This window comes from Malurus melanocephalus, unplaced genomic scaffold (assembly GCF_030028575.1).
Source record: "Malurus melanocephalus ecotype Western Australia unplaced genomic scaffold, MMel_1.1 scaffold_105, whole genome shotgun sequence".
Taxonomy (NCBI): Eukaryota; Metazoa; Chordata; class Aves; order Passeriformes; family Maluridae; genus Malurus; species Malurus melanocephalus.
The window spans coordinates 1148107-1170400 of NW_026623337.1; the positions used below are offsets into that span (position 1 = coordinate 1148107).

The 22294-nt window shown below is 43.0% G+C and overlaps 2 protein-coding genes across 4 annotated transcripts in view; one reads left to right on the forward strand and one right to left on the reverse strand.

The window, feature by feature from the left end:
* The window catches only part of LRBA (LPS responsive beige-like anchor protein), a 365054-nt gene that overhangs the window by 139722 nt on the left and 203038 nt on the right, over positions 1 to 22294 (reverse strand). The window lies entirely within an intron of this gene.
* On the forward strand, positions 18589 to 21179 carry MAB21L2 (mab-21 like 2). Its single transcript, XM_057369188.1, has one exon. It carries the CDS (start codon positions 19589 to 19591, stop codon positions 20666 to 20668), a length of 1080 nt encoding a protein of 359 aa, XP_057225171.1. The 5' UTR covers positions 18589 to 19588; the 3' UTR covers positions 20669 to 21179.

The window sequence follows — 22294 nt, forward strand, 5'->3', positions numbered from 1 at the left end:
CTTCATGCTAATTCCCTCACTATGAGTATACACTGAAATTTCTCCCAAGTTAGTTAATATTTACAGCCACCAGYAATTTTTCTTTTCAAGTTCATCCCTCTTGAGACCACACAAAAAAACAAAGCACATGTAAAGCAAGTTTTGGTGTGTAACCTACATGTGAGTRATGTAATGAGATGTCAGTACAAAGGGAGCAATTGCTGCCACTCAGTAGTGGCATTTTACTCAAAAATAGAAAATCTTTCCTCTCATTATGATGGTTGGCAARAGACAACTCCTTAATACACACACACAGAAGAGACAAACTTTGTGGAAGGTGCAGTGTATAGCAAAACTTCAACAGAGGTTATAGGAAAGGCACATATCAATTCCTGCAGAATTTCTATTTCCCCTGTGATGGAAATAACTACCAAAAGCTTGACAGCCAAGTATTTATCCCTCTGAGAAAACAWCCAGTYCCCAGCTACTTTTACAGSAAAGTTARAAGAGGTGAAACAGAGGTACCAATTTCTTTTGAATGGCAACAATGAACACCTGTTTTAAATGTCCACAAAGCAAATAGAGAGTGCTGAGCAGTGGAGGCACAGTGAGAATAGACATCCAACCTCTTCATGCCTCCTCTGACTTATGCTTTATGAACTGTGAATTAAGACAATGAGGACACTCAAGGAAAATGCTCATTCACATAGCTCCAACATTTCACAAGACTAAATGCAAACTGAAGTAAGTGAAGTACAGCTGTGACAGCAAAGCATCTTGCCACTGAAGCTCAAACAATGAATCTGTGCACCACAGATTCACCAGGCTTCATGCCAAAGACCTGCAGAACAGGACACGATGTTACACTGCCTGCAGGACAATCAGGGGGTTGCCTCTCTCCTAGGATGAAGTAAAATAACCTGTAGGAAATCATCTTTGCTTTCAACCTGTGTATTTACACCAAAGAAACCATCTGATAGGCAAGCAAACTGAACTGTTGTTTCAGTACTCACATGCTCTTTASCCATATTTTCATATCACACATGTCAGGAAACACTGATTTAGTCTCTGCTGTATAATATGCACACTACACCAGCAATGCAGCTAGAAAGGATCATGTCTGTGTCTACTGCATCCAACTATGAAACTTATTCAGGAATACTGGGGGACCAAACATGCTTCCCACCACTTTACTGCATGCAAAAGATGCATCTTGGTTACTCCAGGTCACTGGAGGGCATTTCTTCCATCTGAAGGTTTCCTTCTATGGATTCAGCTGACTTGCTGGAGATGATTTCCTGACACTTGCATAGAGAGCAATGATTCCCTTTTCGCATTCCCTGTACCYCAAGTCACAGCCAACCGAGACCTCATCCATGAGAGAGAATCTTTCAGACTTCATCTCTGTGCAAGTGGGACTTTCTATTTTATTTCTTCACTTCTAGTTTTTTATAAATATACTTAACTGCATTTTCCATTCTGAGAGTAGCAAAGAAAAGCTTTTATTTCTATTTTAGCCTAGCCTGGATTGAGTTAAGGATGATTTCAACATAATAGGATACATCAAGGCATTGCTCTCCCAGGAGCATAATAAATCTGTAAACTAGGGTACTAGGACACATTGGTGAATGCCTCAATTCTCCCCCATGTTCTCCAGAGTATCCAAAGGGTGACAGAACACGTGTCCAAAAAGCTGCAGGGGTTGAAAGGCTGTGTCACAAGGGTCAAAGGAAGAAGAACAATCTTTTAATAACTCAGAAGCACCAAGAGGAATGCAGCAAAATGGTACAGTATACATCCAAACATGAAAGATCTTCATTGTAATTTGTAACATAAGCCAATAAAAAAAAAATTATATCCAAAGTCTCAGGGAAAGACGACTTTACCATCCCAGATGAAAAACCTGGACCACTCCCTACAATCCAGAGGATGCACAAGAGGGAAACCCCTGTGAAAAGCAGGCTGAGAGCATCAGTTCCACAGCTATTCAAGCAAACATAATCCAGGCTGCTGCAGTACCACACACTCCGCTATCTGCTATACCAAACACTTCTTCCACTAGCACAAATACCAGGGAATGATAGAAAACTATTTCAGTGAACCCTAGCCACTGAGAACTGGCCCTGTTAGGGTGGGGGGATTGTTTTTTCAAGTGGAACAGCCCCTGTGCATGCACTRCAGAGCTTAAATAATGTCAGTCAGAGAAGGAAGGGAGGGTCACAGCAGCTCAGAGCAAACTTGCTCCATGCTACCTGAGGGAGCATGTAGTTATAAACTGAATTTTACTACCCCAAAAATAATGTTACACAAACAAGACYGGGTACCCCAAACAGCTTGGTATAGTATCAGGTCCCATTTATTTMTTCCTCACCAGGTATAGCAACTTTCCATACTAACAGGACATGGCAAAACAAATACTTTTCTTTAAGAAGTTTCTGAAAGTGCAGGAAGGACCAAAAAGCCCCCATATTGTACAAAAAAAAAGCTTGAAAGAACTCCTGTTACAGAGGCTATTTAGGTTAAATAGTACCATGCAATAATAATTAGAGAAATAATCATTAATGCCACACATTAAGAAACTAATTATATAACCACATATCTACAAGAGTAAGTTCAGTGACAACAAAATGTATCAGTGTAGAATTTTCACACATTCCATAACCATTTTTTGAATTGTGTTATGCACCTCTCCATCGTGACAAAAGCTTTTGTTGCCACATGGAGTTGAAAACTGCATAGTAAAGCACACATGCCTTCTTTTTAAATGGCCTAAGAACCTGATATTTAATTCTAAAGAGCATAAAAGCATAAAGAGCATTAAAAATAAAAAAMAACTTTAAACCGCTCTTAAGGCATCCAGAATACCTGTTTTGTGCAGCTGACTAATATTTTAACCACTGCAAGGTGGAAGTGCGAGCTCAAGGAGCATGGAAGGTTACGCATGGTACATTAACTGTATTTTTCTGTGCAATCTACAATTCACCCATACAAATAAAAAATGCTTCCTTGGTGACATAATCACTGCCCTTTCAACAGCATTAGGCACATAACTTCCATGGAGGCAGCTTCCCTACTGGAGTCAATCACAGCTGCAATAACTTCTTGCCATTCCCTAGAGAGCAGAAAGAGTTTTCCTAGGTATTATAAAGAAGGAAAACACAAGTAGTTTACCAAAAAATTATCAAATCAGTCTTCTGTGTGGAAAAGGACCTGTCTTGAGCTTCTGTGACTTATCCTAACTCACACACTGACACAGTGTAACAATCCAGCCATTGTGCCTACGGAATGCTCTTGGGTCTAGAAGAAAGGGGATATGAAGGGAAAGATGTGGCCCAAGACTGCCAAGACACGCCACACAAAGAAAATCACTATTCCTTCACACAAGTGTCCACAGTAGCCAGTGAAATCTTCCAGGTACAACTCTAAATTGGAGAACAGTCTGATTTAAAACAGAATTAGAAGCTCATCCTATCATCCACAGTGTGTCGTGTGTGAACACACACAGAGTTCCTGTGTACAGACAGTGACAAAAGACATGCCCTTACTCCACCCGTGTATGGATAAGTAAGTATTTATGGATTTTATTAAAATTGAGGCTAGAATACATACCATTTGCTCCCAGCAGAAATTTACAGGAGTAAATTCCTTGCAAATACTTGTCAGATTTGGATAAATGTTTGAGATCCACCCTTGCATTTCTTCACTAGCCTACCTTTCTTCTGCAGTGAGGCATAAATTTTCTTTTAAATATACTGCACAGTAGTAAACACTGCTCGTGAATATAAGATTTATAGCACATTAATAAAATCATATAGGCTCACTGGCCTTAAATATATGAGGCACACAATTTAAGTTTTCATGACTACCTCAAAAGAGACCTAGAGTTGCCATGCAGTGTGTTTAAATCTACAGAGTATTTACACCTACACATCATTCACCTCTTACCTATCTCTAATTATTTATTTTCTTCAGCACAGGACAAACTYCTGAAAGATTAATACTATACATCAGGAGTGATATTTGCTTTATTAGTTTAGGATTGCTAAAAAAAGAAAAGCAACTCCAGAASTAACAGAGAACCTGGGATCTGAGCATTTGTTTCACATGAAAGAGAAATAAAAAAACATTTAAGGTTAAATATAATGCTACTAAATAATGATAGCTAGGAGGCAGAACAACAAAAATATCTAAAATCCAGACTCCAACAAGCAACACAATGGTATTTGTTTGCAAGTAGCTTGAAAAACAAATAACTTTGACACAATACACAAGTGCTAAAGTGTAGACAGAGTAAAAAATTCTTGAAATATGATTTTCATTGAGATGTATATATATATATCTCCATTCACTGCTGGAGTTTTATATCAATTTTTTGTATATCAACTCATGTAGAAATTGCTCATGACAAATATTACTGTTATTTTATTAATCAAACTGTGTAGAGCAAAGGTTTATAATCAATTTTCAAAAAGAATGAAAAGTTTATGTCTTCAAACAAAACAAGTATTTTGATTCAAAAAATGYTCTGGTTTTGACAACTTAGTTAAATTCTGGAAGCTATTGATTATTGCTTTCTATCATTATCATCCCCTCCAACAGTGCTAGGTGACTGCTACTTACAGCAAAATAGGAAAAAAAATTGTCTAACAATGCCATACAAATCAGTTAAATGAGTTATGGTGGACTTAGATCAGCACAGGTATGCTTAGAAGCAAGACCAAGAGTAACAGGAGGCAAATCTTTAATCCTTTCAAGGTTCCTTCTGATTGCCAGAACCTTGCAAGTAAGACAAGTTCTCCCTAAATGGGCAACTGAGGACACCTTGATACAGGAAAATCTTAGAAAAAGCCAACACAATCACACTTTCACCAGCTTTTCCTACACCTGCCTCAAGCACAACACTAATTTGGGGTATTTTGGGGGTGGATAAGGCAAGTAGCACAAGCTGGCCAGACCAACTCTATTTTATAATAGTCATTACAAAAGCCAGCAAAAGCCAGGAAAGTTAAAGCAGTTGCTCTCACTTGCACTGAATTCTAAGGTTCCTGCACTGAAGAGTAATTTCYTATTTCAATCTGTCTCCCAAATCAGAAGACTGATTAATACCTGCAGTCATAAGGACCAGTCAACATGCACACTCTAAAATGAAAACCTATGGACAAATCAGCAACATTYCTAATTCTGGAATCCCAAACACAGCACCTCTCACTTTAAGAGATGGCTCCCAAACATAACTGACAACATACAAAGTATCTTACACATGTATTCAAATACACATAGCAACAGGAAGATAAAATTCAATCCCTGAGATCCTATGCTCCTGAGTTTTTATTTACATCATAAAACAAGCTCCAAGTCACTACAGCTCCATGTGGTATTTTATGTAGAAACGTCAATAATACGTTCAGATCTATAAAGGGTAACAAAGTTTTAGAAATGGATGCAACAAAAACACAGAAGCTGATCCACACTGGCATAGTTTTATACGAATTTTACCCGTGATTTCATAAAAAAATGGCAGMRCTATACACTGAGGCTTCCTACAAAATGCAATCAAAATGTTATAGCTTCATCTTAATAYAGATGACTACTCYTTCCAAATATTGCTACAACACATAYATCAACATATATCTATATATCCACACATTAGTAACTCTTTGGAAAAATGAGAATTAGGTTTGTACATTTGTACATCATCTAAAAAATTCAGTCCTGACTTTGACTGGCACAATCCTGACASAATCATTAAAGTGATCATAATGCAAATTTCTGTGCAGTAGAATTAGATAATGTACATAATGCATTGCACGCTATTGATTCTGAAACGACATTGTGGAAGAGACTCATACTTAAGTGTGCCACAGTCTTCAGAAGATCTTACCCTTAATTATTTAGCAGAGCCAAAATGCAGTCATTTTCAGAATTTACTTATCAATATTCTTTACATTAATATTATACTCTAAATTGTATACAATATTTTAATATTTGCAGTGTTTAACGCAATATGCTTTGTTGCAAGAGACAAAAGAAAAGGGTTCTGATTCTTAGCAGGCCCCTTGCAGTGTCTTTTAATGCTTCTAAAATAGAAATAACAGAAGCGTTAAAATATTTGAGATTTCTAGTGTGAATGGGTAAACCATTCTTAAACAACACAACAGTCTAATGCACGTTTTTTTTTGTCAAATGATGCTTTAATTTTGTTCCAAATGGTTTAAGGGGTAAGTGGGTGGAGGGAAGTTTCTTACTTTAGTGTGTTCGCAATTAATTTTTGAAATATTTCTCTGTAGCCTCCTGGAGGGGTTCAGGGAAAATGCTAAACTGATTGTAATGTATCATTAACATCTGTAACATATTGATCATTTTACTCCCAAATCCTTCAAACACTTGCTRATCCACAACTGCTTCCAGACTGGGCCTGAAGAGCTTAGCACAAAATTATGTTTAGAAAAGTATTTTATGTGCTTTGCTATTATCGTACAGTTAAATTCAGAAGTCCCCACATAGTCTGCATTTCTGCAATTAAGAATTCAGAATTTTGAGTATTTCTTTTCCTTCTTTASAGCTACACACAATGTCTTCATAAAAATAAGCTGGTTTAAAATTACTACTCTGCTAGTCTATACTTTGTGAAAACTTACTGAAGCTCCACTGGATGTTGTCTCTGTGAATTTAACTTCTTACTACAAGAAATTGCCTTTTAGGTTCTACACCCGTCTTCTTCCACTTACAAATTATAAACTGGTTTTAAATGCAGAGTGCTTCAAAATTAAAATGAAAGTATCAGGTCTCTCTCAAGCAAATTTGTCAAAAGCTGAAATTACCACAGTAAAACCTGAATAGATACAAGCCTATATTCACATTTTGCACCTTTGGCTTTCATTGCACTCAGCATATTACACTGTAACATGTGCTTCCAATGACTCAGATTAGCAAGATGATCAGAACAACTTTGAAGAATATTTGCAGTATATGTGCTATCCTCACACAGGGTTTTATTCAGGTATATTTGACATGGCAAATTGTAATTCTTTATGGCCATTTAAAACCCAACAAACTCGAACCCTTAAGACTTTTATTTATTAATGCTGTTTATTGCTGGACTGCTTGAAAATAAGTTGACAAAGCTTATGTTCCAAACAAAGACCACACTTCCTGTTCTTACAGGGAATCTGGAACACCATCAATGTTTTGTTCAGCTTGCATAAGTCACAACTGATTGGCCACAGTCCCTGTGGGCATGCCATTTCATCCAGACTGGACGGTTCATTAGTCATAATTACTATAACTGTACAGCAGAGACTGCAGTTTTATCTCATCATACATCTTTGATAAAGCTGCTTCTATTTCTGCTTCATCAGCATGTGGAGTTACATTATTGGAGCTTTCATTTTCCAATCTGTGATTAACATCGGTTGTTCTGCTTACAAAACGTGCACCAAAATTCAAGATAACACACAAAGTAAGGCCACGGCGTGACCACGGTTTGAACCTCGTGTTAGAAATCCTGCAGCACTTATTGCTGCAGAGGAAGAATACACTCTGAAATGACACAGTCGCTAAGAAAATTTAACCAAGGAAGTACCAACGACGCAGCTTGTAAGAGAATAAAATAATAATGCAGTTAGYTTCTAAAGTGAACTGTGACATGTTGGAAAAATCTCTCAGCTTGGTATGAAGGTTAGAGACAGGAAATTTCTGACAACTGCTGGGTCAATCAGCATTTTTCAGGTAGTGTTCATACAATTGCAGTAAACAAAAGCCTGCAACATAAAGAACCACGGTGAAAACTGTCAGCCACCGYGACGCACTCCAGTTAGCAAACAGATGCTAAAACACTTAAATCTAATAAGGACTGTGAATGCAATATTTAACAAAATGCATGTAAAAGTCTCACATTAAGGCATTTCCTTGCTGTGATGCTTGTTGCTGATTTTCCCATCTTATTGTGTGATAACAGGGAACACAAAGGCTGGTGGCACCATCTGAATGTGCAACGTGTACCCATGATAGGCCACATAAACAGTCATAATCGACAGCTACACGCAGGCACTGAGGCTGCAAAAATCCCAGAGTAATTAGTGTTGTCTGAATGCAATGACATCTGTTTTCTCATGGTCCTCTAGACTTGTCAGGCCAATAAGATGTATATGAAAAAATATGACAAGCATTGCAAATGCCCTTCTGAAAGGTCTCACTCTGGGAAAAGCTGGAGGAATGACACGTGCCACCTCTTTTTTGCCAATATACCTAACAGCCAAAGCTTGAAGATTTTAAAAAGGCCTTTTGAGTCATTTTACATTTGACTGCGGAAGGTTTATTTAGAACAGAGAACCATGCTTAGGAAGGAATACATTGCCGGAGATTTTGCTCTTCCAAAAAAGCAAGCTTTACCAACAGAAGAGGAGCTAATGTGACAGTTTATTTCTGACCAATGTGCTTACACATCTGTGCCATCACTATCTCCCTTTTTAATTAAAGCTGCAGATACCACATAGMCCACAATAGCGAATGTCTGTATACATATTTTAATATTATTATTTTGCTTAAAGAGCACAACAAGAACAGTTTCATAGCTGTGCTTTCTGACATTGCAAAAACACTGTATCCTTTTCATCTGAAGACCTAAGCTTTTGTTTTAGGATTCACAGCCTTTTTCCTTAATATGCCTAACCCCCCATTCTTTTTCTGGACTGTAGCATGTTTGAGCATGCGTTTTCTCCAAGAAAGACATTAGTCATCATTAACAGAAGCCCTGACACCAAGTCTAAGTGCCTCTCCACAATGACCAAGTGGCAATCATCTTTCTCTTACCCTGTCACTGCTGATTAGGGGGCTCTTTCATGAAAATTTAATTTGTCGCYTTTCTACAGCTCCTTTTTACATTTCTGCAATAACACAGCATGCCAGCAACACYAAAAATACAGTAAAAGAGACTGTACCTGCCTATAASAAAAGGTAAGATTCAGACTGCATGGCTGTACTTTTTACCTAGTTTGAAAAAAAWTTTTAAAAGGCCCTGCAGGATGAAGGAAACAACTGACAGGAGGAAAACTCCCATTAAATACTGAASAACTCTAACAACCTGACACACCTTTGATCCAACTAACTGAAATTTTTTTCCTCTGGAAGACAGCTAAGTCAGCCCCTCTTCAAAAGCTTTGTTCAAGAGGCAAATAGATAAATGTAATATCTAAACAGATTTTTAAAACTAATTAATTTCCTAACTGTTCCAAACATACAGGTATTCAGGTTTCTAGCTTATATAAATATTTATTGAAGGATTTCATAATCCAGTGATAAATTTCAACCTCACTTCTTGAGTCTGTGTCAACACTGCCCTTGCAGTTAAAAAGGCAGCCATGAAGAAAAAAGCTTTAGCTGCTGCAGACAGATGAAAGTTTCGGCCACAGATGATACTYTGCAGCTATTCAACATACACAGTCTCAGATTCCTGCTCTGTGTAACATTACAAACATTGTTGAACAAGATACCATAGCAATGAGTTATTTTAAGGAAGTTTTTCAAAACATTTACTCTTCTGCTTTATTTCAATTTGTCTAAAGATTTTTTTAATTATAAGCATATGCTATTTTTCTAACATCTGTGCACAGCATAAAACCTGACTGAATTCCAACTTCTGAAAAAATGCAGATAACTTACATCCCTCATATAAAGTAACRATATTAGAAAACTTCATGAAATTCAGATTAAGATGCGTGAGTTCATTTAACTGATTTTCCATACAGGTATACTTTTAAAACAAAACAAACCACCACTTATTACAATTTTTATGTTCTCCCAATATCTTTCAGAATTTAATTAAGTGTAAAGCTAAAATCTGGACCTACCTCTATTAAATTCAGAAACCACAGCTAGTAAAATCCAAGTCATAAAAACTTTATTCAGCTTCCTAAAGTATTGGTCCTCTGCTACTGACCCAAAACAGCACTGGTAGTCAGAACAGAAACTGTATTGCTAACACTTTGGATTTATAAGAAACCTCCAATATCTTTAAATAGTCTCCATATATGAAATTTAAGAAGAGGAAACTAGGAATTAAAAGCGGATTTTGAATGGCAGACTGTGATTGTTGTACTGCTATGGCAGTATAACCTTGATTAAATGCAGAGCAATACTAAAGAAAAAACAAAGCCCTGCCATGGCAACCTAAATTAACTACTGAACCAGATCATGCTGATACAGAAAGCTGGTGTTTTAAGCTATTTCACCTGAACTCGACAAAATCTTTGACTTTCCAGAGACCATAAAATAAAGTCACATATCTCCCATTGTTTTGTTCCCCRCGTTCTCCTCGGCTCCTTGCCTGAYGAGCCAGGAACGCAGATGTGGAGATCCTTGCTCTGCATCCATGTCAAGTTCAAGTACGGGAAGTTTAGCTCTTTGACTCCCCCCCCCTCCCCCCCAAGTCACTTGTCAGTAAAAGGTTGGGCGATTTATTGACCAGCCGGGATGCCTACTGTCAGTGCTGAAGGAAATATGAGAGGGGGCTGTCGCTACCGTTCTGGAGCTCATTGATAATGACATACCTGCCTCTGTCACCCATTACCCATACTACAAACTACTTAGACCTAACTGAAAAATCAATAGCCTACTTGCACCGGTTCCTGTGGCTGCCTCCTTTGATTGTCAGCTCCTGTCTAGGGTCAGCACTTACATGAAAGGGGCTGTGACTGCCTGATGCTTTCAGGACAACCTAACGATATGAAACTAGCCAACAGAACAGTAAATTCTGTCCCCCTGCCCTCCTCATCAATTAGGCTTTGACTAGGCTTGCCTGTAGAAACCTGACCTTTTAAGTTTAGGTGAATATGGAACTAGCTGAACACGCCATTGCCCTCAGCACTGAGCCAGGAAATCCACTGACAGGTTAAACAAAACAGAAGGTTGTAACTGTCATAATTTGCATTGCACTTTCACGCCAACAAGGGTGTTATCAGTGGGGGCAAGCCCTGGAACACACAACGCAAGCACCCTAAGTCAGTCTCCTCATAAATTTTCAAGTGAAGGGAGATAAAACATAAATTCACAAATGACCGCACATTTCAAGCCCCACTTTCTTTCAAGTTCGCACTCTGGAAGCCCGCAAAGTACACAAACAATTCCCCTTTGGAGTTACGCTGGCATGCAGATGCCAGTCAGAATGAACCTCCAGGACAGATGATGGATGGGGAAAAGCCACCTGTCTGTGCCTCTAAAACACCCCTGTATTAGGTTTATTCTCTGTTGAGTATTTATATTCATCAATACGAAACATTAATGGAAAATACACAGGCGCACACCTGTATTTCGGAGCAGCAGGTAGCCATAAATTATTTAAAAGTCCCCAGAGAGCCCTAACTGGCACTTCTGAGTAGTATCCACTTGTACATCCTGCATCTTGGAAGTCCATTAGCAACTTCTAAATATGCCTGTGACTACAACTAAATGATAAATGCTACATTTTAATGCATGTGCCCTCCTCCAAAGAACACTRACAACCGTGAAGCAAAGAGCTAAAGCAAGAAATCTCAGATCTAAAGCAAAGGCTGAACTACAATCTGAAGCTTAATACAAAAGTTTTAGTAACTATATATATATATTTTTCTTTAATTAATAGCTGAATACCTTGCTCCACCTTTTTTCCAAAATAAATAAATATTAAAACCACATGAAAATATTTTTAAAGTCTCAAATTAGTTCTTCTTTCTTATATATTTATTTTCAATCTAAAATTATTTTATGTCCTTTTATGCTCCTGCTTCCATGGGCCTGCTTTACCCAATACAAGCATTACTGGAAAATACAGCATGAGCAATCCAAAGAATTCATACAATTTGCACATCTGAGCTTCTTCATACCATGAAAGGACYGGCCACATCCACAAACAGTAATTAATATTAATTTTTTTGAAACTCAGAGAAAGCTRAGAATTCTCTATGGATTCTATTCAGTGCATACAGCTAACAACTGTTAATGTAAATATACAAACTACTCCTAGAAATCCCAAGCAAGATTCAGAAAAAAAAAAATTACAAATACTTTTTACTCTACAGCTGGACCTTTTTARCTCATACACCCTTAATATCCTTCTCACACAAAACCATGCAGTGCCAGATACAAGAATGAGCTCTTGGTAAATAAGTGATAGGAAAAATGCTGTCGTTTGGTTTTCAGCATTTTAAGACTCAGTTCCAAAACTCCAGATACTCCAGAAAGCTTTATTTTTGAATGCTGCCTCAATATACATGCCAGCGGCTGCATTTTCAAATACACTTTTTGAAATTGGAATTGAGAAAGGAAAACTGCTGAATTACAAAAGAGAAAAACTTTCTTCATTAAAACTTCAGATAATGTTACACTGCAAAAATTTGTTATATTTTAATGAATACAAAATGTTCTAAATATACATAAAATAGCACAAATGCAGAGAAAACGCTTCGAAAATAAGAGCACAGAACGGCGTTAAAGCCCTTTTAGATAAACAGAATGGCAGTTAGAATTAATATTGTACTCCAAACAAACTACAGAGCAAACGCTAGTTAAAAATGGTAGACCTAATTGAGTCTGGATGGTCCCCTTTACAGACCTAATGCAATGATTAACTATGCATCTGGTAGCATGTCAAGTCCTTTTTGTGTGCCTATCTGATAGTGAAGTGAAAGGGCATGGACAGTGTCCAGTCCCAGCAAGCAAATCATTTGGAAGCAGTCATAGCCATAGATCAAAGATTTTTCACTCTATCCAGAGTCTATTTAAACACACCAACCCAGCCCCTTGTTGCAGACAAAACCAGTTAGAAAATAAGAAAGACTCCTTGGGATACAAAGATAATAAAGGAAGATAGAAGTAGAAAATTAAGAAAAGAAACAGACTGGCAGAATCTTGATTTCCATAGGCCAAGACAGCTGGTTTACATCCTAGTTTTATTTCAGATGGTTAAAAAAAAGGAACAATTTCCATCTCTTAGATCACTAAATATTATTTCAATTAAGCTATGCAGATGGCTTCTATACATTATTCGAGCCAATTCAGTTTCCTCTTTCCAGCAGCAGGAGATGGTACCCTGAACTATTTTACACACCGGTTTTACCTAATTCGTAAGAAGATTTTAAAAAAAGAACAGCATATTAACATGAAGATGTTATTTTGRAATAAGATATGCACAGCAAGATATAAAATAGGAATAGCTATGACTTGGTTCTCTCATTAGAWGTAGCAACAAAACCCCTGCAATGATTTTACAACTTGTAGTTTACTACTTTTATGTCAACGTAGTACTTTCAAAGGATAAAAATTCAATACTATGAAGTACAATACACAGAAAAGTAGATGGTTGTAACTGTGCATTTAATTTGAATGAGGGAACAGTTAKAAGACTGCTCAAACAGGACTTCTTAAGAATTAAATAAAAATTGCATGCTTTTTCTATCACATCTAAAGTAAAAACAAAATCATCTTAAAATACTGGGAGGAGAGTGAGGGAGAGACTCAATATATTCCATGCTGGTCACCAGAGCTATTGAGAAGATTGAGCCGCCTCTCTTCTGTCCTCCCCCAACACCCTTTTCCTTTATAAATTGCCCTCATAGAAACTCACTGAAAGGTTATAACCTGTACAGTGGCTGGTGAGGAGCAAAGGATTTCACACTGCTACATGTTATATGTGAAAAAAACACTTCTTAAAACACAAGCTWCTAAAGGAGGAGCTTTCACCTCTGGGTCTAGAAAAAGACATTTTAAGAGAGTATGACTTAAGACAATTTTAGGTTAACTTACACATATGCTTTTGACAAGGCTGCGTGAAGATTCTGTCTGCAAAATAGCTATCTAACCAGTAAAATCAAACAGGCTATTGTTTGTTGGCATCATTAKGCATATGCACAGAGATGTCAACATCGAAGGCAATAAACAGTGCAATCATCTGCTGCTATTGACAAAAAAAGCCAATATCCTGCAAATTAATCTCTTTTTCCATTTCCAAAACTTTTGCTTATAACACCTTTGTATTTTTCATACTTTTAAAAGAAGTGCTGATTCAGCCTTTCGGCATTTTTAAGAACAAGGCATTATCTCTGTAGCCCAACTTACATTTTTTCTCAAGAAAATAACTGTTAATACATTCAACTGGAGGTCAAGCTGAGAAAATCCCAGCATGTTGCAAGCTCTCACTTTTTAAAAATACGTTATTAATGTAAATAATCACTTAATATAAATAAAGACCAGCCAACATACATGAATTTGGTTACTTCGAATGGATAAAACAGCATGCACCCACCCCAACTGCATCCAAACAAAAGGCCCACATGAAGTTTTAACGAGAATAATATTCTACAACAGCAGTAAAATTGTCCTTTTTTAGTACATGTCTGATCTCCCCTGATTGCCAACTTATTAAAGGCAAACTTACAAAACAGTATTTAGTATTCGAAGCAGTCTACAGCTAAAAGAAGGCACCATTAGTCACCATGAGAAAAAAGAAGATGCTACTTTTAATACAAAGTTCAAAGCATTAGAGAAAGCCCCTCAGCATCAGATTGTTTATGGTCAAACACCAGATTATGAACACATTCACATTTTAAGACCGAATAGGAAAGCAGAAATAAGCTACTTAAAGGAGTAGTTGAAACCATCCACTTTCCTGCTGAAGGAACAAAAGCTAGGGGAGACTTAGAAACACATATAAATTATTTAGTTACCATACCACTCAATCTTCACAGGAAAAAAAGTACAAGATTTATACAATGCTTTAAGCTGATGAGATACATTAAGGACATTTGTAAAAATGAAACCATCTTTTCTCCTCCGGTATGTGCCATCAACTAACTTCATACAMACACACCTCAGAACAGATCAGCAGATACTAAAGCCATGCCATGACTCCCAAAAAAGAGATACACACTGTACACCACTGAATGTAAAAGGAATTTTATTCCTCACACCCAGTGCATTGGCTGTAACTATTAACCCGGTTCTGCCGTGGAGAAACACAACGTGCATTACTGAATCATTTCTTTTCAAATCCATACATTCCCTGCAGCAGTTCAAGCTTCATCAGCAGTGCAGGAATGTATGAAAATGACAGGCAAAGGGCACTAGCTCTTTTCCCATACTGTTCTTCTATAAATGGAAGCAGAGTCCTACAAAGCACTTAAAGCTGAGAATGTTGAAAGAATGATCTCCAGGAAAAAAATAATACAACGCCAGGTTTCACGAGCAGATTAATTATTCCGTTTTCTGCAAAACTGTTTCCACTAAATGAAAGGACAGAGAAGAAACCTACTAGAAAATAATGGAATACTAGCTGGGTCTCATCTGCAAAGCTGCCACGAACAAAGCATATACAAACACATACATATTTCATATGCTATTCTTAAAAATACTTCTTAGCTCTTTTGGGAGCACCTGCTCCCTTCTCAGCAAAGGAAAGAAAAAGGACAGGCTTGGCAGAAAACCTTTAATAGCCTTAAATCAATTTGATTAAACTTTGATTTACCTTAAAAATTACACTGTATATCTAAGTAGCATGTTAGAGAAACTTTAAAATACCCTGGTTGTSATTAAAAGGCTCTGAAATATGTAACATTTGCCACGCTGATAAGCTGGTTAGCAATCAAATCCAAGTATGCTRTATCATAACACAGCAAGAAACTTCCATGCTTATTGCTAAAACTCAGAGCTGTTTTCCAGCTTTTTTCTTTTGTTGCTTTAGGATTTAACACAAATACATAGCATACTCTTGAAAGAAAAAAAAATTCTTAATGGCAGCTCTTCGCTGCTACTTTGCCATCTTTAGTGTGAAGAAAATACCGCGGCACACCCCATGCCTGCACGGCTGGATTTACACCAGCCCGAGCTCCCTGCCGTACCGAGCAGGAGGGGGCAGGAGGAGCCAAGGCAAGAGCAAACACTGCACACCGCGTCCCCTTTCCAGTATCTTTTTACAGAAGCCCTTGCTAACAAAACACTATAGCTCCAGGCAGCGGCATGCTGATGTTGGCACTGCTTAAACCAAACAAACACGATGTTTAACAGTCAAATAAAATGTCCCGCAGCCTCCCTAATGAATTTGTCAAGGACCATCAGATCACCCCCGCCCCTGCCTCATTAACTCAAGTATGATGAGACGGATTATAACGAGAGAATACAGATCAATCGGTCTGAAGACTTCAAGTGGCTTTTAGCCCTGAGTTTCCCTCTCTGCGGCACACACACGCACACGGTCTTTTTTAATGGAATACAGTATCTCCTGCTGCTGGAGGGGATGCCACTTCGTTTTATACACCATCAAGGAGCTGCTGATGGACTTCTACACTAACATACATAAAAGCAGAGGTGACAAGGGCTCTTCAATTATAGCCTCCTCGGATCCTGTTCCCCCTTCAATTATTCATCCCGGCGAGAGCGAATTCCGCCACAGATGAAGCCGGTCTTAATGCAGTGCGGCCACAAACGCCCAGACACGGGAGAGAAGGGTTTCACGTGCATTATTTGCTGGAAGTGTTTAAGTTTATTGCTCAAATGATGTTTCTAATTAGCGCTGGGGCAATAAATTAAAGTCAGCTTTTGTTTAGCTGATTTATTATTTACTAGAGCTTCAACCTCAGGCAGGAAAATTGGTAATGAATTGTTTTAAATCTGAACACTGGTAACGCTACACCATTAGGCATCTTATCGGGGGGGTGGGAGCGGAATCGCCCCCTCCTTCTGCATTTACCCTGAAAAAAGGAACGCGTGTCGTCGCCGTCCCCGCCGGGCCGCCTGTCGGCTCCGGCATCTCCTCTATGCCCAGGACTCGGCAACCCCCGGGCTGGGCGCTCTCTGCGGGAAGTGAAAGCCCGCGGAGCCCTCCTGCCCATCTCTGCCYGGATGAGCAGACCCCTCGCCGGCGCGGGGAGCGGTGCCAGCCCGGCAGCGAGTACGCGCCGGCCCGGCAGCTTTGACGGAGGGGTGTGAAAGGGACCCCCAGCCCTAACTWAGTCTTCCCTTTGCCGGAGGCGAGGCGTAGGACCCCGGCTGCTCCGCCCGGCCATCCGTGCGCGCAGAGAAGCTCCGCACAAGCGAAGCGCAGCGATGCCCGCCCGGTGCTGCCGCCCGCGCCGACGGAGCCTCCGAGCGCCCCTGGCGTGTGCGGGCGCGGCCCCGGGGAGAGGGCAGCTCCGCAGGCACTTACCCGCGCCCCGGGGCAGAGCYCCGCTCCAGCCCGCGCATCCCCGGGACGCCCAGAGACCGGGCGAGCAGCGGCGCCAAGCGCCTTGGCGAGCCAGAGACTCTGCCCTCGTGGCAGCCTGCCCCCTCTCTCCCACCCCTCGGAAGCTGCTCTCCTCGGAGCGTTCCCAGGGCTCTTCTCCCTCCCGACGGGGCCGGGCCCGGCGGAGACACCTGACACCGCCGCCAGCACCGGGCACCGCGGCCCGCCGGGCCAGCCCCCCATCCCCGGGCGCGGCTGCCCCGGCAGAGGCAGGGAAGCCCGGAGCCGATCCTCTCCTCCAGGAGGACGGAGCCGCACCGGCGCCGGKCACGTCCATACTCACTTCTTCCAGCGGTACGGTCGGCACAGGACATGTTTCTAATTTAAACACACACAAAAAACAGACGGCGGTATTTTCTTTATTAAAATCAGCCAGCTGCGGCGAAAGGAGGAAAGCGTAAGGAACGGAGCCCAACCGCTGCGAGCGGGTTACCGGGAGCTCTGCATGGAGAAGCGCACCGCGTCTCCGCTCGGTCACGGCCCCGGCCCCAGTCCGCGGGACTGCACGACCCAGGGTGGGCAAAGCAGCTACGGTCACACGCACCGTAGCGAGTGAGAGAGCACTGGAGATGTGGAAACTGCCCTCCCTTCCAGCCTAAGTTCCCGCAGGAGAAGCAGTTCTGGCTGCGGGCTCCCTCCGACCTGACATCACGGAGCTACGGCTTTATGYCCAAATCGCTCAATATTCTTATTAATAAAAACTTGCATAAAATATCGTTTCATTTCGAATAACTCAATCCTGCTCTTTAGGAGGATAAAAAGAACTTTATGACACAAGATTTATCTAAATTAAGGTGACTGGGGGCAGTAAAACAAGGTGTGCCACTCTGCTCCGGTGACGGTCTCACTTTCACTGCTGCARCCCGGCATTAAGCGAAATAAGATTTATGCCTGCGGTGAAGCCCCGGCCCGCCTCTCCCCTTTCCCCGCACACACTGGCACTGCCGCCGGGTCCCCTCGCAGCGACCGGAGGGAGCAGGGAGCGGAGGGAGCAGCGAGCTCACCTCGCCCTGCACCCGCCGCCACGGCCAAGTTGCAGACATTTTTAGTTTTTTCCCCCCCGTCCCGCGCCGGAACGCTCCGAGCCTCCCTCCCGGCTCCCCTGCACCCCATCCCAGCTCCAAGCCCCGGTGGGGAGCGGACRAGGCGCCCCTTTCCCCGCCGGGCACGGAGCAGGGGCCGGGGCCGGGGCCGGGGCGGGAGCGCGCGCGTGTGCGCGCCCCCGCGTTGGCCGTGCCGTGATTGGCCGCGGCGCTGACAGCTCGGCGGCGATTGGCGGCGCGGCCCCGCCCCGCGCCCGCGCGCGGCCCCATTCATAAACTACAGCGCCCGGCGGCACCGCCGCGAGAGAGACGCGGGCACACGGCGCAGGAGGAGCGGAGCGAGAGGCGCGGAAAGCGAGAGCCTCGGCGCGCACTTCCAGGGGTGGGGAGGGGGAGGAGAAGCCATCCCGGGCACGGCAGCTACGCCCTCCTCCYGCTCAGGATAAAACACAGTCTGTGCAAAGAAAACAAACAAACAAAAAAAACCAACTCCGCTCTATAAAATCTCTCTCACAACAATCTATGTAGAGCTGCAGGACAGGAATGAGAGATCACAGACCGAGTGCACCCATCTGCGCGTAAAGATAGAGACAGCCACAGAGCCGGGTTCGGCCAACGCCTCCAGCAGGAAAAGGGAAATCAACAACACCCCCTGACAGTCTGAGCGAGCGGCAGCCAAACTCATGCACATCTCTGGCGGTGCCACGGACTGAAAGAGAGAGAGAGGCAGACAGACAGACAGACACAGAGTTCACTCTTCCGCTGTGGGCATTGCTCGCATTCTTCTCCTCCTCTCGTACCGTGTGCGGTTTTAAACTTCGCCGCCGACCGGCTTTTCTGCGGGGACCTTCAGCGAGTCCTGGGGAACTTTGTTGTTTTGGGTTTTTTTTCCATGAACTATTGAAACAGCATTTTTGTCGCTGCGCGGGGGGTGGGCGCCTGAGCGCAGAGGCAGCCCAGACCTCCCTGCCCCCATCGCCATCCAAAACTTTGCGCTCCGGGAGCCCGCGGAAACTGCCCGCCGCTCCGGCACCAGCACCGGCTCCGGCATCACCACCGCCGCCGCCCAGCCCGCACCGTCCGCCTCCACCTCCTTCTCCTCGCCGGGGCAGCGCTGGGCTTCGCTCCTTTGTGCTTCGCCGCCCTCCCCGATTTCTTTAATTGCTCTCACTGGCGCGCCGCTGCCGCCTTCTTCCCGGAGGCGGCGGGGGTCTGCGATTTGGCCGGTGCCCTCCGCAAAGCTGCAGCCACCGCTAAAGCATTGGATCCCTCAACGTACTGCGAGAGCCCGGTGTACAGCCCGGACCTGTGCCCCAACATGATCGCCGCGCAGGCCAAGCTGGTCTACCAGCTCAACAAATACTACACGGAGCGCTGCCAGGCGCGCAAGGCGGCCATCGCCAAGACCATCCGGGAGGTGTGCAAGGTCGTGTCGGACGTGTTGAAGGAGGTGGAGGTGCAGGAACCGCGCTTCATCAGCTCCCTAAGCGAGATCGACGCCCGCTACGAGGGGCTGGAGGTGATCTCGCCCACCGAGTTCGAGGTGGTGCTCTACCTCAACCAGATGGGCGTCTTCAACTTCGTGGACGACGGCTCCCTGCCGGGCTGCGCCGTGCTCAAGCTGAGCGACGGCCGCAAGCGCAGCATGTCCCTCTGGGTGGAGTTCATCACCGCCTCGGGCTACCTGTCCGCCCGCAAGATCCGCTCCCGCTTCCAGACRCTGGTGGCCCAGGCCGTGGACAAGTGCAGCTACCGGGACGTGGTGAAGATGATCGCGGACACGAGCGAGGTGAAGCTCCGGATCCGGGAGCGGTACGTGGTGCAGATCACGCCCGCCTTCAAGTGCACCGGGATCTGGCCGCGCAGCGCGGCGCAGTGGCCCATGCCCCACATCCCCTGGCCGGGCCCCAACCGGGTGGCGGAGGTGAAGGCGGAGGGCTTCAACCTGCTCTCCAAAGAGTGCTACTCGCTGACGGGCAAGCAGAGCTCGGCCGAGAGCGACGCGTGGGTGCTGCAGTTCGGCGAGGCCGAGAACCGGCTGCTGATGGGCGGCTGCCGGAACAAGTGCCTCTCGGTGCTGAAGACGCTGCGCGACCGGCACTTGGAGCTGCCCGGGCAGCCCCTCAACAACTACCACATGAAGACGCTGCTGCTGTACGAGTGCGAGAAGCACCCGCGGGAGACCGACTGGGACGAGGCGTGCCTGGGCGACCGGCTGAACGGCATCCTCCTGCAGCTCATCTCCTGCCTGCAGTGCCGGCGCTGCCCCCACTACTTCCTGCCCAACCTAGACCTCTTTCAGGGCAAACCCCACTCGGCCCTGGAAAGCGCTGCCAAACAGACCTGGAGGCTAGCCAGAGAAATCCTCACCAATCCCAAAAGCCTCGACAAGCTATAGGGTTAACACCCCCGCGCACAAAAACTCGCCCTCCGTAAACAACAACAGCGCCTAAAAAAAACTTTTTATTTAACGCGAACGACGACRGAAAGAGGCGGCGAAAGATACGCGCCCCCGACAACCCCCCAGCCACCTGCAGCTCGGCCTTTAAAAACTTGCCGACGGTTTTCCCGGCATAAACTCTCACCGCCTTGCACGGAAGAAGGGAAGAGCCTGTCTCCTCCTGTCCTCCAATGTGAATTTTTAAAAAGTCACAAAAAGAAGCGATCGGACTTTTGCAACTTCWAAACGAAACCCTAAAGGTACATTTTCCAATCCATGTATAGTCCTTTTCTTATGCTCTCTTGTTTGCCTGGATGTTGTCACCAAGTGAAAAATTATTTAACTATATGTACAAATCTCCCTTTAAAGAAGTTTTACTGATGTTAAATGTATTTCGGTGCCAAGGTCAGATAATGTGCCCCACAACTGACTTGTTGCAAATAGTAATAAAAATACTACTTTAACTTTACGCTGACTTTTTGTGAATGGTTCTTAAATTCAGGCAAATAGATTCTTTCTGAACCTCAGAAGGAATTTTTTTAAAAGAAACAAAACCACGAGATGTAAGTTAGACTAAATGCAACACCTAGCCCAAGCCTTAGCTCAGTATATTGACTGACGTTTTTTAAACCTCCCTCTAGCTTCCATTTAAAAAAAAAGTGCATCTACGAAAAAAATCTTATATATTCTGTAGTTCAGCATGTGACAACATCTGCTATATTTCTATTACCTTGAGCTTCTGTTCTAAATCTTGGAATATATGGAGTATTGTCCAGCAGCTTGCCACAGTTTAGTCAGAATTACAGCATGCCATTTTCTACCCAACAGACTCTTTTTTCCTCTTTGTTTTAATTTTTTTTTTCCTTATGGTATTCCTCCCTTTTATTTTCCCCCGGTAAATCTCGAGCGTTGCATTCTGTTTTTAAAATCCATCGCTGTTTGCTTTCACTTCCCAGCACGAACGCGCTATCCATTTGACTTTGACACGAAGGAAGTATAGATTTACCCTGAATAATTAATGCGATTTAGACCAACTGGTCGATTTTTTTTTAAACAAACATTTGGTTTTGTCCAGATTTTTAAGTACAGCATAAAATCGCAGCACAGTATAGTCAGAAGGGGAGATAAGCAGGAACCGTCAGGAAACCACCCGATCCTACACCGGCACCGGGCACTCTCTGCCGATGTCCTTCCCTGCCCGAGCCCCCTCTCCCARAGCGAAGCTCTGCCTGATTTCCTTAAAGATTTCGCTTTTAGCTTGCTCGCGACGACTTAAAAATACTGGCAGCACTTTTATCGGGAACGCGTTCCTAAGCTTTAAAAACGTTAGCATTACCCGCTCGAGCTGCCCAAAAGATTGCAATGCCGGCTCGGAGCATTTCGAGCAAGTTTTCATGTCCTTTCGTAGGCGGGGGAGGAGGTAAAGAAATGTAAGTTCTTGCCCCGAAGGACTATTTTCGTTTCTGTTTGGACGGAGACGGAAAGAATAACCATTCAAACTTCACTTGCTTTTGCCTTTAAGTTAAAAACTAAATTCTCTATCGCGGCAGCAGCCGGGGCGATGGAGCGGGGTGCGCGGGGCCA